Here is a 16,667-nt window from a genome sequence, read left to right as displayed (position 1 = left end):
TACACACTTGCATGAAATCATCTTATGTAACCATGGTGCACTGCCTTGCTACAGACCCCAAACAAGGAGGCTAATTAATCACTGAAAGAACAACCCCCAAAACTGTGAGCCAAAATAAACCTTTTCTCTTCAGAAGATAATTACCTCGGGTGTTTTGTGATAGAACTGCCAAGTTGACAAGTATTAACAGTGTGAGTTTGGGTTGGTCCGGAGCTGCGTCAGCATCCGGGTGGTTGTTTTCATGTCTAGGATAGTCCAGTACATACTTTACTGGCTATTATATTGGCTTAATAGCCACAGATGAGTAATTATAAACCAATAAAAGCTAGATTGCTTATGTTGCTAACTTAGAAGAATGTGAGAGAATTTTCTTATTGCTTACTCAGGAGAGATAATGGAAAAAAATGCAGGGGTTTATGGACAGGGCTGCTGGCAGTTTGGCCAGTGTTCTTTCAACATCTGCACTGCCAAACTAGCAGATCATTATCTGGACACCGCCTTTCAATCAGTAACTCCTGAGAGCCACATTGTAGAAACTGATTTAGGGGAGGAGCCTTGACTCCTGGGTCAGGTCAGCCACAGCTAGAGAGGAGCTGCCTAGCCAGCGTTTACACAGCCAGACAACGACACCTATTTGGTCTATGGCAAATTTCCCAGGGCACACTGATAATATCGTCACAGTTTGAGGAAAGACTGTATAATGATCTCTTGGGGCCCCTCAAGGGCCACAATGTCTGCTCTTGCTCAAATGAACCCCAAGGTGGCCTTTATCCCCCTCACCTCCCTTCCCCTGCACAGATGGAAATGCGTATGTAGGAGTTTGCTCAGGCGTGTTTCTCAGGCAAGTGCTGCCTCCCCTTGCTCTTGTGGAATTCTGGGATGAGTTAAAGTTCATGTCCTTTAATTTCCACTTTGAACTATACAGCCACAAGGCTGAATGTTCATCAGAGAAAGATGGGGACATTTGGGGACTTGGGAGTTAGCTCCCAGGATGAAAGGCCACTTCCTGTTTACAGCATGTGTGAGACCAAAAGAGACCTGGGATCAGGTGGCTCAAATAGTGTTGTGGTCATGGGTGGCTTTCATGCTTCATCCTGGTCCCATCGTGTTAGTAGGGGCCTTCAGAAGGGACATTTTTTTCGGTATTGGAAGGCCTATCCGACCAAGAGCCACAACAGAGAAGATGAGCACAAGGGAAGGTGGAGGGTGCTCTGTGGGAGGACCAGCTGGGAGAGAGACCAGTCTGCTGCTCTGTGTACCCCAGAGATGCTACAGAGAGAGAAGACCACCAGCAGAGTAACCCCCGCCCCGCCCCGCAGCCTGAACTTGTGGGGATCCACCAGAGAAGACTGCTCAGACATGGGTTTAAGCCATAGAAAGTCTTTATTAGCTGGCTGGTGACTACACTGGGTGTTGGGATCCCAGTGTAGCCCCAAGCCTTTCTCAGGGTGAGCTTTTAAGCACAGCAACCATATCCTGAGTTGACATACTTGAATTAACAAGAACAGTCAGAAGCAGAACTAACTACAGATGCCAAAAAGCAAGGTTAGCACATTTAGAGACTTCTCAGAGCCATGAACTTTGATGGATCAGGCCTTTGTTTTCATTTTGGCAGGTGGTGCTGTCTATGTGCTGAGTGTTACTGTCTGAATGGTACTTCTGTGATGGAGTCAGTTGTGCTAGGCCCCTGAACTTTGAGGGTCCATTGATACTGCCTTACAGCTGTTTTAGGGCACAACCAGGCCAGGGATGGCATGAGTCAAAACATGCCTATTCTCTAGCCAGCCAGTGGGTCCTCTCACTGACCATTAATTGCTAACTTATTGGACCCAACACTATTCCAGCTACCACACTGAGGACTTGGCATGCTACCTGACATGTATCTGTGACAGCAGTCTGTCAGTCTTTTAAGGATCAGAAAACAAAGATAGAAAATGCTGACACTTGTAAGTGGTGGAGGAGGATTTGCATCCAGGACAGCCTAGCTTCAAATCACATTTACTTTACCACACAGAGTACAGGCATTCACATGCCTGTTCACATATGCACACACACACACACACACACACACACACACACACACACACACACAGTATTGGGATAGACAGGTGTGTGGGGGGGGACTATGAATGACTATCAATTCCCCATCAAGAATGATCTTGACTTGACAGTCTTAAATGATCCTGGGCATTCTACAATCACAGCTGCTTAGAAATGCATAGTGATGGTTGACCAGAAGGCTCTGGGAATCCCAGGGCAACTTGGCTGGGAGTGTCTCCAATCTTGTGTGCAGGTTGCCAGGGCTCCTGATTGGAGCCTCAAAACTCTGGTATACGCTGCCAAGAGTGACAGATAGCTTGGTAGAAACAAATGCACCATGTGAGTGGAGTCTGTCAGTGGGATGGACCGGCTGTGGCGCCAGGGGCTGGCCAGTCTCTTATTGCCTGGTCACTTGCTACCGCCTCTCTCCTGTCTTTTTAGCCAACCATGGGTTGAAGACCAGGGCAGTGGCTCTAGGGGAGCAGGCAGCATACCAGGGACCAATACACTGCATCGCAACCATTGTGCGGACCGAGGGCCTGGCAGGACTATACCGGGGAGCCAGTGCCATGCTGCTGAGGGACATCCCAGGATATTGCCTCTACTTTATTCCCTATGTGTTCCTGAGTGAATGGATCACACCCGAGGCCTGCACAGGGCCCAGCCCCTATGCTGTGTGGCTGGCAGGTGGCATTGCAGGTAAGGGCTACAGCATGGGAGTCCCATCCCTGGGTCCTGGGCCTGCCACAGTGATGACAGAGTGCAGAGGAACCCACCATGACCTCCCCATTTCTGAGAAGGCAGGACTCATCCAGCCATATACACAGGACCCTTTATTCCACAGTCCTGCGACCTCTCGTGTCCTTCTTTCCGGGGCTGTGAGTCTCTGTGTGAATTCACTGGACTTTGAGGCCCTGGATGCACTCTGAGCATGCTCTCGGTGGCAGGCATTGCTGAGCTTTGGGGAAAGTTATTAGTGCAGTTCCCCTTTACTGAGCATCACTTTGTTAGGTGTGGGAGGGGGAGCCAGTCTCCACACGCTGCACTGAGATACTCAAGGCCACGGAGCTGGTGCAGACAGGATGGCGGGGGCTCTGCAGACAGAAAGAGCCAGGTGGGGCCACACTTGCTCATTCTGTCACCATGGACTTGTCACTCCCCTACCCTGCACCACAGCCGCGATTCATCAGAGGGAAGGTCAGCGTGCACTGAGTGGTTTGCCATACCTACTTTAATATGACTACTGCCTCTCAGGCATCTTTCTTTTCTTGCTTCTCCTCTCTTCTTCCCTTCCTCTTCCTCTCCTCCCCTTTCCCTCCTCCTCACCCACTCCTCCTCAGAGCTATCTGTGTTTTAAACTCACAGCAGACATGCACAAAGCCCATGCCTTGTCCATACAGCAGTGGTGTTCTGCTTATGCCCTTGTGTGTCTGAGGCCCATCCCTGGACCTATTCCTAGGAAGAACCCTCAAGTGCCTATCTGTTCTCCTTTGTGTGGAGAGCAGGTACCAAGTGCCTGAGGACTTCATTTCATGACATCCTCACTGTGACTGAGGGATGAGAATCCCAGGCACACATGGGAAGGCAACTAGGAGCCCTGGCAAGGTCAGGAGAGAGTGAACATGGAAACAGACTTCCGGGGGCCGTGTGAGAAAGCTGGAACACTGGAGGCCTGCATAGGCAGAGGGTCCCGGATGTCTCTTTGGAGAGCTGCTGGGCAGCAGTTACCAAACCTAGAAAGCCAGCTGCCCTGGACTTTGACATTGGAGTGTTGTCTCTCCCCAGCCAAGAATGTGCCAATTTCTGCGTTAGTGAAACAAAACAACCACTGCTTTCCTAATCCTTTGGAGTCACACTGATGTTTAAACAGGGACTTTTCAGCTGATCCAGTGACGATGACTCCTATATGTGGTCTCTCAGTTTTATGCCACAGATTTAGAAAAGTTTTTACACAGAAAAAGACTATGCCGAATCTTGCCTTGCAGTCCCCAGGCTGGCCTTCTCAGTGAGTGGTCTGTGTGACAGGCTTTGCTTGGTTTCCCAGATTCAAATTAAACCTTGCCTGTGGATAGCTGCAAGGCTTTGGTCACAGGTCTCACCCTGAGCTCTCTCTCTGCTTAGGAAGGACTGCAGAGGCCTGTGAAGCAGTTGCTGTCCCACAGATAAATGTTGCCACACGTGGAGCCTCACTGTGGCCTGGCCTCACCTTCCAGGCTCCCACAGGCATCCGTTCACATGTCCTCACAGCCACCTCACGAACACAGCACTTCAGCCCCAGTCCACAGAGCAGGTGCAGGAGGCTTCTTCGAGGTCCAAGAGTGGGTGGAGAGAGGACCAGAAGTCCCGTTCCCAGCCCATGTCCCTCGCCACCAACTATGGGTTTTCTGAAGGACAACATCTTCAGGGAGCCATGCCTTGAAGACCCAAGACAGCCAGCTCTGGCATGCTTTTCTCTGACTTTGCAGGGGCGATTTCCTGGGGGACAGCAACTCCGATGGATGTCGTGAAAAGTCGACTCCAAGCTGATGGGGTCTATTTAAACAGATACAGCGGAGTCCTGGACTGCATCTCCCAGAGTTACCGTCAAGAAGGCTTGAAGGTGAGCTGCACACAGCGCCCCCCCCCCCCCCCCCCCGTGAGCAAAAGCCTGGCAGAGGACTCGGATGTTGTGAGGGTGAGGTCAGGGACTGAGAGAGCAGGTATTGGAGGTTACCAGCCTGTCCTTAAGATTATTCCTGGATACTTTCTGTTTTAGGAAGCAGTGTGGTTCTGATTTCTTTCTCAGAAAGTTTGTTATTGGTGCATGGAAAAGTTACTAGATTTTGTGTGCTGGTTCTGTACCCTGCTACTTTGCTGAAACTGTGGATCAAGTCTGAGGGTTTTGGAGTCGGTAGGCTTTTAAGAAAACGATGGTGCTATCTGCAAATGGGGTGGCTTGAATTCTTTCTTTTCTATTTGAAGTCCTGTTTCCCAGCTAAGACTTCACACGCTGTACTAAAAGGAGATGAGAGAGAGTGGACACCCTTGTCTTCTTTTAGATTTCACAGAAAAGTTTTCAGTTTGCCCCTATTTGGTATAGTATTGGCTCAGGTGTGTCATATAGCCCTGGGTGTCCCTTCTAAGTTTCTTTGAGGCGGCTGTTATCACGAATGAAAGTGTTAAGTGTTGTCAAAGCCCTTTCCTGTAGCTATTGGAATGGTCATGTGATCTCTATTTATACTAATTTGCATATGTTTAGTCAAGCTATCCATGAAATAAAACCAACCTGGTCATGGTGTCTAGCTTCTCATTGTGTTCTTTAATTAGCTTTGTGAGGTTTTATTGAGAATCTTTGTGTCTATGTTCATTGGGGAATTGGTCTATAATTCCCCTTTGTTGTCTTTTTCTCCTGCTGGTATCAGGGCCATGTTGGTTTTGTAGAATGAGTTTGGTGGTGTTTCTGGCTTTTCTATTTTATGGATGTTTCTGGAGAATTAGTTTCAGTTCTTCTTTAAATAATTTAATTCAGCAGTGAATCTGTCCAGGTCTGGCCTTTTCTTTGATGGAGATTTTATTACAGCTTTGATGATATTGATTTTTCTATATCTTTTAGATTGTTTGTATCTTGAACTAATTTAGTAGCCATAGGTGTCCAGGGCCTTAGCCATTCCTTCCAGACTTTCCTGTTGTTTGGAGCATGGATATTCTAAGTATTCCCCAGTGAATGCCTGGGTTCACTGGAGTCTGTGGCAATGTCAGCCTTTCATCTCTAATTTTTAATGCTAGCATTCTCTCTCTCTCTCTCTCTCTCTCTCTCTCTCACTCACTCTCACTCTCTCTCCTCTCTTTCTCTCTTTCAGTTAGTTTGGCCAGGAGTTTGTCAATCTTGCTCATTTTTTCAGAGATCCAACTCTTTGATTGACTCTATGTACATTTTAAAAAATTTCCATTTCACTAATTTCTGCCCTGATCTTTTTGATTTTTTTTTTTTAACCACCACTGCTTGGGGTTTGGCTGATTCTTGTTTTTCTAAGACTTTGAAATGTACCATTGGGCAATTCCTGACAATCACTCTGGGTTGTGTATGTAAGTATTCATAACTACAGGTATTTTCATTTTCTTCTGATTCTAGGAATTTTTCAATTTTCTCCCTGATTTCTTCAATGAACTTTTAAGAATTATTGATGAGTATATTGTTTGGTCTCCATGCGTTTTCACAGTTTCTACACTTTATCTTGTTATTGAATTTTAGTTTTATTCCACTAAGATTTGATAAAAAACAAGAAATTATTTTTATGCTTTTGAATTTGCCAAGATTTAATTTGTGTCCTAGACTGTGGCCTTTTTTAGAGAAGGTTGCTTGGCTGTTTAGAATATATATTCTGATTCTGTTGGGTGGAGTATTTCATTGTTATCTGTTAAGTCCATTTACTATCTCATGTAATTTAGGGTTTAGGGTGTAGATGTAACCAACTGTCTTATTAAATAAGAAACACAGAACCAATGTAAAAGAGAAAGCCAAGAGGTCAGAGCTCAGAGCTAAAATCTTACCCTTCCTCCTGCGGTGCTCCTACCTTTCCGAAAGAGACCTACTTCCTGTGTGTATGTCCTTACATAGTCTTTCTGTTCTGCCTTCTCATTGGTTGTAAACCCAAACACGTGACTGCCTCATCACTGCCTGTATGTACAGCCCTCCAGGTCTTAAAGGTGTGTGTCTCTAATGCTGGCTGTATCCCTGAACACACAGAGATCTACCTAGCTCTTCTACCAAGTGCTGGGATTAAAGGCGTGCGCCACCACTGCCATGCTCTTGCTATGACTCTAATAGCTCTGACCCCTGGGCAACTTTATTTATTAATATACAATTAAAATCACATTTCAGTACAAATAGAATACCACCATATTAGGGGTTTTTGTTTGTTTACTTTTAGGTTGGTGGTCCATCTTTAGATGAAAGTGGGACACTTAAATCACCCAGTTATTATATCAGGATTGGTATGACCTTTTATGACCTTTAGTGTTTATTTTAGAAATTAAACATCTACCATTTGGTGCATATATATTTACAATTACTGTCTTCTTGATGAGCTTTCCCTTTCTTCATATGTAGTGACCTTCTTATCTCTTTCAATTTTGGTTTGATGTCTACTTTATCAGATACCAGAATAGCTATGCTAGCTTGTGTTCATCTTCCACTCTCCTGATGAGTTGTCTTCCACCTTTAACCCCTGGGTGTGTGTACCAGTGGGGTGTGTTTCTTGCAGACAACAGACAGTTGGGCTAATCTTTTAATCCAGTCAGCCAATCTGAATTTCTCTATTCATGAGTTTGGCACGTACATTTAAGGTTAATATTGAGAGAAGTTGACTGATTCCTGTCATTTTTATTGTTATTGTTCTGATTGGTTGGGTTCTTGTCTGTTCTTGTCTGTCTCACCTGTCAGTAACGGCAGTTTGCTAGCTTGCTGCATTGGACATGATGGACTCTTTCCTAGCCCCTTTCTTCACCTGTTCTTTCCTGTCACTCATTCTTCCCAGTGCTCTCAGGACCGAGACCGTCTTCTATCCTCTTCCTTGGGCAGCAGTCCTGTCTGTCTTCTGTGATGCTGCCTCAGTGGTCTTCACGCATGGAAGTGCAGGCCAGTTGAACTTGTGACCTCATGTCTTGCCTGTGGCGTATATTGTTGCTTACTCTGTACTAGACAAGTGTCTCTTGTCTACCAGCACTGTCTTCATTTTGCTATTTTTTTTTATTTATTTAACTAATTAATTAATTTGTTTATTTGTGCACCAGAGGCCTCTGCTGGCCATATTTAACTTTGCAGTCTGTGGACTGGACGGGTTGTCTCACTCTCCTAAAACACCCTAGACTGTATACCCCCTGGAGTGGCTATAGTCTAGTTAGAGGATCTCATCTTTGTGTGTTGGCAGCCTAGGAAGTGAGCACAGCACTGAGACCTGAGCAGGTGGAGGACCTGTCTTTGTAGTTTCAGTGTCTCCTGGAAGGATACAGGCGTGGGTCAGAAGGAGCTTCTAATGCAGACAGGTGACCAGAAATCGAGAGTTCACTGACCTGAGCTTTAGGGCTATTGAACTCCATGGACAGTAGATGAGATCTGTTTCCTGCCATCATCCAAGGCTTATGCACTTGCCTCCTTGAGCCAAACCTGTTGCCCATGCCCTTCTGACTGTCAGCACTTCGCTTTCTTGCTCACCACAATCTCCCTGGTCCTTTCCTAATCCTGAGGCTATGGTGGAACAGAGGCTCCCTGCCTGAGAATATAGTTTATTGCATGCCCCAGGGCTAGCTTGGGTTTTTGTTTTCTTTATGTGTACATGTGGGGTTGAGGGCACATTTGAGGGCCAGTGTCCCCGGGGTCTAAGAGGGGATTATCTGATGCCCTGGAGCTGAAGTTACAGGGAGTTGTGAACCACTTGATGTGGGTGGTGGGAGTTGAACTCTGGTCCTCCTGAAGAGCAGCAAATGCCCTTACCCTCAGAGCTGGCTCAGCTTGGCTCTCTGTAGCCTTGCTGGTTCAGTTTTTAAGCAGTAGTCATTCTCAGGGCAATACCCAGCCACTGCCCTCTGAGCTATATTACCACGACAGAAACAGGACATCTCTCTATAGCTGACCAGAGGAACCACTGCCTTGCCCAAACCTGCAGCTGGGTTTGAGACTTGTGCATGCAGAGGCATGCTCCAAGGCAGATATGGCTGCCTCACACCTAGCTCACCTTCCGAATGTGCCTTCTGCTTCCTCGCCCCTGTCACAGAGCTGTAAGACTAAAGCTCTTTTTCTGTCTTTTTCTTCATAGTTCCCAGGCAGCCTTTCACTCATTTGTGGATTTACAACACCCTTCCTCTTTTCACTTGGAATAGAATCTATTTTGTCTGTTATTTCTCCTTCATGAGGACACACAGAGGCAGCTGCTAGCCCACGCCTCACCCCGAAATTCCCGAATGCTACTTTACTTGAGATAGTTTGATTAATGTATGTTCCCATAGGGCCTGTGCCTGTGCCCATGTATTGTCTCTTCCCAAGCCCTGCCAATTGGCTCCACCCATACCTCCATGCCTGGCACACCTTTGCCCAGTGACCACTGCACTTCTGTGCCCACATGGGTGCTTCTCACACAGCACCATGGGCCACAAAGCTCTCTCTACTGCCTTCTCTCTAGAGAAGTTGCGTGTTCTCTCTCCTATTCCTATCAAGGAAAGATCCAGAGCCAGAGCCAGAGGCGAGCTAGCATGCTGTATGAAAGGATGTAAGATCCAGGGGACTCCCTACTATCTCGAGGGAGACCCACATCTAAAGGCAGAATGGCTGGAATCAGCATCACATCTAGCCCTTAGCAGTAAGAGTTAGTTGCCAATCAAATTTGACAAAAGCTCCTGGAGAAAATGTCTGAGGGGTTTCATTTTCACAAGTTCACCATTAATTTGTCTAATTTTAGAAGACTGGGCTAGGTCAGGTGCAATTTTAGGAGTTGGGAACAGAGCAGTAAAGAAAGAGGAAAAGCCTACTCTGATGGATCTGGCAGGGGACCAGGATGCAGTGTAGAAGTACTGGAGAGGACAAGGGAGTTGGAAGCCTCTGCCCTGAGCAGACCACAGCTGGAACACTGCATCCACCTCTAGTCAGCTCCCATTAATTAATACACTGATGGGACCCAGAGCATGCGCAGAAAGGCCAGGCATTGACATCTGCCCGGGATGCAGTTCAGGAGAGCCTTTCTGTCTTCAGGGATGGATACATTTGGAGCTTTGCTGCCTTCGTTATTTTAATTCTTATTTTATTTAATGGCAGTCACTGAGAGGGTGCCGCTCGGGCACAAACTTAATTTTTTGTTTGTTTGTTTTTCGAGACAGGGTTTCTCTGTGTAACATCCCTGACTGTCCTGGAACTCACTTTGTAGACCAGGCTGACCTCGAACTCACAGAGATGCACCTGCCTTTGCCTCCCGAGTGCTGGGATTAAAGGTGTACGCCACCACACCCAGCTTTTTTTTTTTTTTTCAGAAGACAAATGCTTATGATCCCATCAGCAGTTACAGGACCCAAAGAGATTCCTTCGGGATGCTACTTTTTATTTGAGAGTTTTTGTCTATTTCTCCCAAATTAATGTGTCATAACTAAAGAAAAATCTGTAGAGGCAAAACAAATTGCTGCCATCCTCTCCCCTCCCCCAGTCTCCATACTTCATAGAAACAAAGACCTCAGGACAGCTGAGACCGGGCGGTTGCTTCCCCAACTCCCGCAGTATTTCATCTGCAGTGCTTATTCAGAGATAGATTTTATTTGCTTTTTGTGGTGCCAAGAATTGAGCGTCATTAAATACAACACAGTGCTCAGTTGATGAACCGCTTCACCAGCCGGTGATTAAGATTAATCTTTAAATCGTGTACTAGTTGATGAAAAGGTCGGTGCTCTGTGAAAGCAGGAAGCTCCCAAACACAAGGACACCACATGTCTTAGTGTCCCACCTGTCACCCCATCCTTTCAAAAGCAACTACCAATTTGAGTTTCTTGGGCTATATTCCCCAAACACACAGCGCACTTGCAAACATGCAAGCAAGTGGATGTCTGTGTGTGCTCACACATACGGGCATTTCATATTGATATAACAGTAGTGTGCACAAGCCATACTCATTGGTTGTCTCGAACTTGGCAACCACCAACTGGGAAGAGTTCCTTTAATCTAAGACCAATAGTAACTGCAGTCCCCATGACGTGGGCTCTGCTGGCTAGAGAATAACTTCTAGAACATTCTGCCTGTGGCTTATGAAAACCCTACACACCCAGTCAGCATACCCACCCTCATCTTTCCATAGACAGGAACTCAGTAGTGACAAGGACTCAGGAAGGACCATGGCACTGGAGGCAGGGTGATCCGGTCTTTGTAACTCAAGGGTCTTTGTGCTGGGAGAGGGCACGCCCAGAAGCTCATGGTTTAGGAATCTACCACCAAACTAGAATCCGTGGCCCCCAGTGCTGTGGTCCTTGACTCTACCCACTCTGAGGGTTGACGTGGGCCACATGGGCTGAAGTGAGGAGGCTGGAGTTGAGCCTTTCGTTCCTGGTGGTGGGACAAGGCTGGCTCAGGGCTGGAGAGGCGTGTTTTTGGTAGTCAGGCTTCCTGCGGGGCTGAGGTCAGCTGCCTGGTGGTCTTGCCCTTTGGGTCTGAAGTCCTAACCCTACTTGAACCCTACAGCCACCACCAGCAGAACTCCCTCGGCATAGGCTCTCCTTCTGTCGTTCATTCACTTGCCCATCCTTCGTGGACTCGTTTGACTAGTTACAGAAGGTCTGCTCAGGTCCATGAGTGTTGAGATGGGGGATGGGGAGAGCACTACACCCACAGGCTCTGCTCCTTGTCCTGTCAGGGACTCGTGGGTCGTGGACCATGAGAAACAATGAAGGCATGGTGTGATTAGGAAGCTACTCTTGTCCACTCTTGGGTGGCCTTGATTGGATGGACAGAGGCTGCAAGTATATCTGGAGAGCATTTAAAGCAGAGGGGACCAGAGATGTCCCAGGGCGACAGATGAGACATGCAGTCACAGAGAACACAAGACTTGGGCAGGAGGCTCATCACAGCCCAGTGAGGAGTCTACGTAGACATGTCCCGGGTAGTAGGGAGCCATGGAGGCTTCATGAGGAGGGTCTTAGCTCAAGAGTTCTGAATGTTGTTTTATGGGATAGGAGGCTGTGTGCCAGGCTGGGCCCACCTGGAACCTGGTTCTCCCTGTAGCCTTGGAGCAGAGTCAAGCCAAGGTTACAGAGAGTCTGGGAACCCAGCGTGGAATTTTCCCCTTGGAGCTGAACCCAGCTCCTTGCTATTACTTAGTCACTCCGAGTGAGCCTGAGGAATTCCAGTGTGGTTAGGCATTAGAACAGAGTGCTAATGTTACCCAGATCCCATGTGGGTCTGCCTGAGTGGTGCCAGCTTGTATTCTATCCGCTCCTCTCCTAGGCCAAACTGTCCTGTGGCTGCCAGTGTCCCCTGAAACTGGACGAATATACAGGCTGGCTGCCTCTTTCTGAAAATGACCCACTCTGTCTTTGCCATGATTCTGTGTGAGAGACAGTGCACGTGCCTGGCAGCTCTCAGATCGTGCTTGGGGGAGGGTTTACCTCTTGACTGTGTGCAAGTTCCAGAGAAGACCGTAAGGAGCAGCTCCCCCCCACACCCCTCCCCACCCCCCACACCCCCGCTTACCTAGCCCCTCTCTGTTCCCATCATCCCCTGGTAATATTGTCATTGCTCCAGAATGCACTTAGCTCATCTAAGAGGGTAGAGGCCACCCACCGGACACCAGGCAGAAAGATGCAGGGAGTCAGGAGCTCATGAGATCCCTGTCATAGCATTGCCCAGAAACAGGTGACAGCTGGTGACAGAGGCAGAGGCTGCTAGCCACTTCTCCATTCAGACTGCTACCTCAACCTCCACAGGCGATGGCTGTTGAGGATGAGGATGGCAGTCAGTCACTGGGTACCCGCTGCTTCAGTGGGCACTAGGAGAAGCTTAAGAAGCATTGTCTGGGTTGTTCCCTGGATCTCCATTAGTAGCCCAACATTGCCACTATAATTAGAGATGCTGTCACCCACCCATGCTGTGACCCTATCCATGGCCTGCGACTTTAAGCATTTTCCTGCGTCTGTACTGTACCACTTGGGAATGCTGTAGGAAGCACCTGTTGCTATCACTGAGTGGGGCTGAGTGCTTTATATCGAGATTCCAGAACCCTGGGGGGCGGGGGACAGGACGGGAAAGAGACAGAACAAACACAGGTGCATCCCACCATACCAGCTCAGAATTGCTTGGATCTCAGCTTGCTGAAGCCTTATATATAGCAGAGCCCATGATGACAAGTGCTATCACAGGTACCATGGGTTGGGGACAGGCCAGAGGCTGCCTGCCGGCATAGAGATCTTTTGGGCTCTGGTCAGGCTAGGGCTGGGCTGCAGTGCGTTTGCAGTCTTTTCCCTCACCGTCAGAAGAGTGTGGGTCGGCACTGTAGAGGGCTAGCCCTGGAATAACTACCCCCCTGCACAAAGGTGTTTTTCAGGGGTCTCACTGTGAATGCTGTGCGTGGCTTCCCCATGAGTGCGGCCATGTTCCTCGGGTATGAGCTCTCCCTGAAGGCACTCCGCACCACCACACTGTGACAAGCCCATGGTTGTAGGTGAGTGTGGCTTCTTCTAGCCAACGGGGAAGCTGGGACTCCGCTCTTCCTTACAAAACTGTCCTGAGCTTCTGAAATGCCCCTCTTCTGACATTCTGAAATGTCCCCTGTGGTAAGTCCAGTGGAGAAGCTTGCCTTCTCACCAACACGTTGCCGTTCTGAAATACCTGTGGTTGACTGCGGCATGCTGGGCCCCTAGTCCCTGAACTGGGAACAACTCAACATTTCACAGCCAGTTCACCCGCTCTCTTTCCCTTTCACAGTAGTGATCTGTGATCTGAGGATACTGATCCCAAAGGCCATGCTATGCCAATATGGGGTCAGCTCCCCACTTCCTACTAACATGCTCCTTTGCAAAGCTCCAGAGGGTCGGCCATCCTTGCCTCCCACCGTTAGAGTCCTCAGGCCCTTTCCTTTCTCACTGTGGAAGGATCGGTGTGGCACCGTGCATCTGACTTCCTGCTCAAATGCTCTCAGCAGCTCTCTGCCTCAGCTACCCGGGAGTCAGTCCTTGATGCCGCCGCCTCCAACCTGCCCCCATCCTGAACATTCTACCCTCTCTCTCCTGGGGTCTGTGACCTTTCTGTGCCTGGAGCCAACTCCCCTTGGTCTTGACGTCACTCGCTTTGTCCTCCAGACCTAACTGTTGGTTTCCTCCAGCAAACGGCTTGATTTCTTAGCTGAGATGTGGCCTTCCTACAACAGACCCCCTAACTGCCTGCTGTTCCCCTCCATCCTTCCCAGTGGAGGTCCTCTGCAAGGCATCTCTCCCTCCTCTACCCTTTTCCTGATGGAGACTTAACACTGTCCCTGGATGAAGAATGGTGGACCTCCCATGTCCCTCTGTCCTGTTGCTATTCCTTCCTAGCCTCAAGCTTGTCACTTGCAAGCTCAGAAAATGGAGTGGTCAATCACTGGACTTTCTCATCAACCAAGAAACCATTTTACTCTGCCTCTGTGACTGCCAAGGAGGATGGCCACCATCAGGGGAGCCTGACTATTGACCTCTAACTCCATGCTGCAGTGGATGCAGTGTACCAGGTTCTTGATGGAGGCAGAGAGAGCCATCAGTCAGGCTGACCACAACAAACCTAGAAGCTGGCCTTAATAGAATTCTGACACTCACAGCTTCTCCGGCCTTTTGCCACCTTTTATACAAAATGAAAAAGGGTAGTAATGCATTTTTCATAATTAAAGCTCTCGGTGAAGCATCTCTGTGTTTGGGTGATGTCCATGACAAGGCAGGGCAGGACATGGATATTGTTTCATTCCTAAAGCTGTGCTTAGACACCCCCTTTAACAGGGAAATAAAAATGTAAAGACTTGTAACAAAATCATTGCATTTTTATATTGTAGGAAAATATAGAAACTACAGAAAGAACATTGTACAACTTGCCACAGTCACCATAGGGTCCAACCGGAGCCTCAGACCCAGAACCCACTTTGCATGATGTAGGTGCCTTCCTGCCTAATGGCCCAGACCGCATCTCACGCAGCTAAATCTTAAATACAAAATGGCTTCGGTACCAAGACCTCGGGTCTGGAGTGGCTGGGCACTTGCCCTGGTTGTCATACTGTGCCACTCTTTGCCACCCTGGGACTGGCTCTTTAAGGAGGAGGCTGGAGGAAGTTTCTAGAGAGCCAAGTCAGGACTGTCCTAGATTTGGCATTTGAGAACAATAGCCGAGCCAGTTGGAAACTTTTCATCCTGAATGCCCTGTCTCTTGCAAAGGGCTTGGAAACCCATCTCCTTAGAAAGAAGTCATTAAGGGTGGCAGTGGGGATAGGGAGTGGGAAGAGCAGGTCCCCTTAAGTGGGAATGGGTGGTCCCAGCAGCTCTGTCTTGAACAGGCTTCGCTCGAGGTGTTTAACATCCTGCTCTAACTAGGAGTCATGAACACCGGGTCCTCTAGCAAGCCTGGGCTTTAACCTACAAAGGTTTGGAGCAGGCTACAATCTATGCAGCAGAAACGTGAACTCTTTGAAGATATGCACAGCAACGCCTCCCTTCTCGTTTAGACCCGAATGGAGGAGATGATGTATCTCAGATTGCCCTAGAACACTGCAGACCCTAAGAAGTTGCGGGATGGTGACTGTCTCCAGAGTCCTAGGCACAGGGGTCAATGAAAATTATTTCCGAATATATGCATGGGATGGAGGACACATCTCCCCAGAGTCTCAAGGAGACAGCACCTTAATTCTCATCCATCCCTTGTTCTGTTTTCTTCCAGGCTACTCAGAATAGAGATATGAAACTCAGTGAGAACTGTGTGAGGTAGTTATTTTGTCATAGGGATAATTTGAGAGAAAGGGTCCTAGTCACTGGTGGGCAGTCGGTTCTTAGGTTTGTTCACGAGTCCTACTGTGTCATCCTTCCCTGCCTTTCCAGAGTCCTGGTTCCAGAACCCTCCTAGAATAGTGCCGTTCTATGTTCTGCCCTGGCATGCATGCTCCAGACCCAGGAAGCCTACTTTCCATTTGCAGGGAACTTCATACCCAAAGAAAGGAGATGCATTCTTTCCATGCTGCCTGGTTTGAACATTCACAAATTATCTCAGACAGCTGTCCTGACTGGCCGCAGTGTGTTGGTGATTACTACACCGTCTCTGTGGAACCCAAACCGTCTCCATGTGGGTTGTCTGAGCCTGAATCCTGCAGGCCACAACTCAAAAGAGAATTCTTCACACCCCTTCTCTCTTCCCAGGGCAGACCAGGCCTCATCCCATGGCGGGCTGGTGCTGACCATGCCTGTAGAACCAGCACCAGTGAGTTACTGGAAAGAAAAAAGACCCGGCCTTCCCGCGTCTGTGCTGGTGGACAGCAGCCGTCATACTGAGCTCAGAGTCACTTCCTTCAGGATTGCAGGCTCTCCATTTCTCTCCCCAGCCCCGAGTGCTGGAAGGAAGCAGCAGACCATGGACCAAGCATCCACCACCATCTCTTTCAGCTCTGGATTAGAACCTGTGGAAAACTGGAGCAAAATGCCTGTGCCCCTGAATGTTGAAAACTCAGCAGAGACTTGCGGAGAAACTTGAGGTGGCTCCGTGCTTCCAAATAAAAGCACTGAATGCCCTTTGGGTTATTTCTGTGTCACATGCCTCTACCTAGATTTTGGGATGCCTTGGTCACCCCCATCTCTGCTTAGGTTAGGTCTGTGGAAATGTTGCCAGCTCAGAGAGAAACCAGCTCCATGCAGTCTGGTAATGGAACTAAGTGGGTAGTAGCATTTTCTCCCAGGTCCTTGAGGTGTGTAGGGAGGGCGCAGTTGCTGGAAAGGATCATGTAGGAGAGAGAAATCCAGAGGTTCTCAAGCCTGAGCAGTAGTGTGTATTGGTGTCACGAATGGCAGACGGCAGCCCAGGCTTGCAGGAGGTGAGTGTTCTCTGGACCTGACTTATATGGAAACCATAATAAAATGCACATGTCATCTGCACTCTGCCTTCCTGTGTGATTTTATGTGTC

General features: G+C 48.4%; 1 protein-coding gene across 5 annotated transcripts in view; it reads left to right on the top strand.

Moving 5' to 3' along the window:
* Window positions 1–16,638, top strand: part of Slc25a48 (solute carrier family 25 member 48) — a 46,542-nt gene extending 29,904 nt beyond the window's left edge. For 3 of the 5 annotated variants that reach the window (XM_037205689.1, XM_037205686.1, XM_037205688.1), the window contains 3 exons: window positions 2,482–2,739; window positions 4,506–4,639; window positions 15,910–16,638. In XM_037205689.1, the coding sequence (XP_037061584.1) occupies window positions 2,482–2,739; window positions 4,506–4,639; window positions 15,910–16,041 (524 nt within the window). In that variant the 3' untranslated portion in view covers window positions 16,042–16,638. Of the gene's footprint in view, window positions 1–2,481; window positions 2,740–4,505; window positions 4,640–13,077; window positions 13,206–14,561 lie in introns of all 5 variants that reach the window. The other 2 variants (XM_028863360.2, XM_037205687.1) reach the window with 2 other exon arrangements.
* The last annotated feature ends 29 nt before the right edge of the window (window positions 16,639–16,667 follow it).

The sequence above is a fragment of the Peromyscus leucopus genome, chromosome 5, assembly GCF_004664715.2.
Source record: "Peromyscus leucopus breed LL Stock chromosome 5, UCI_PerLeu_2.1, whole genome shotgun sequence".
Lineage (NCBI taxonomy): Eukaryota > Metazoa > Chordata > Mammalia > Rodentia > Cricetidae > Peromyscus > Peromyscus leucopus.
The sequence above is the reverse complement of the archived record's forward strand: the minus strand, read 5'-3'. Positions and strand labels throughout refer to the sequence as shown.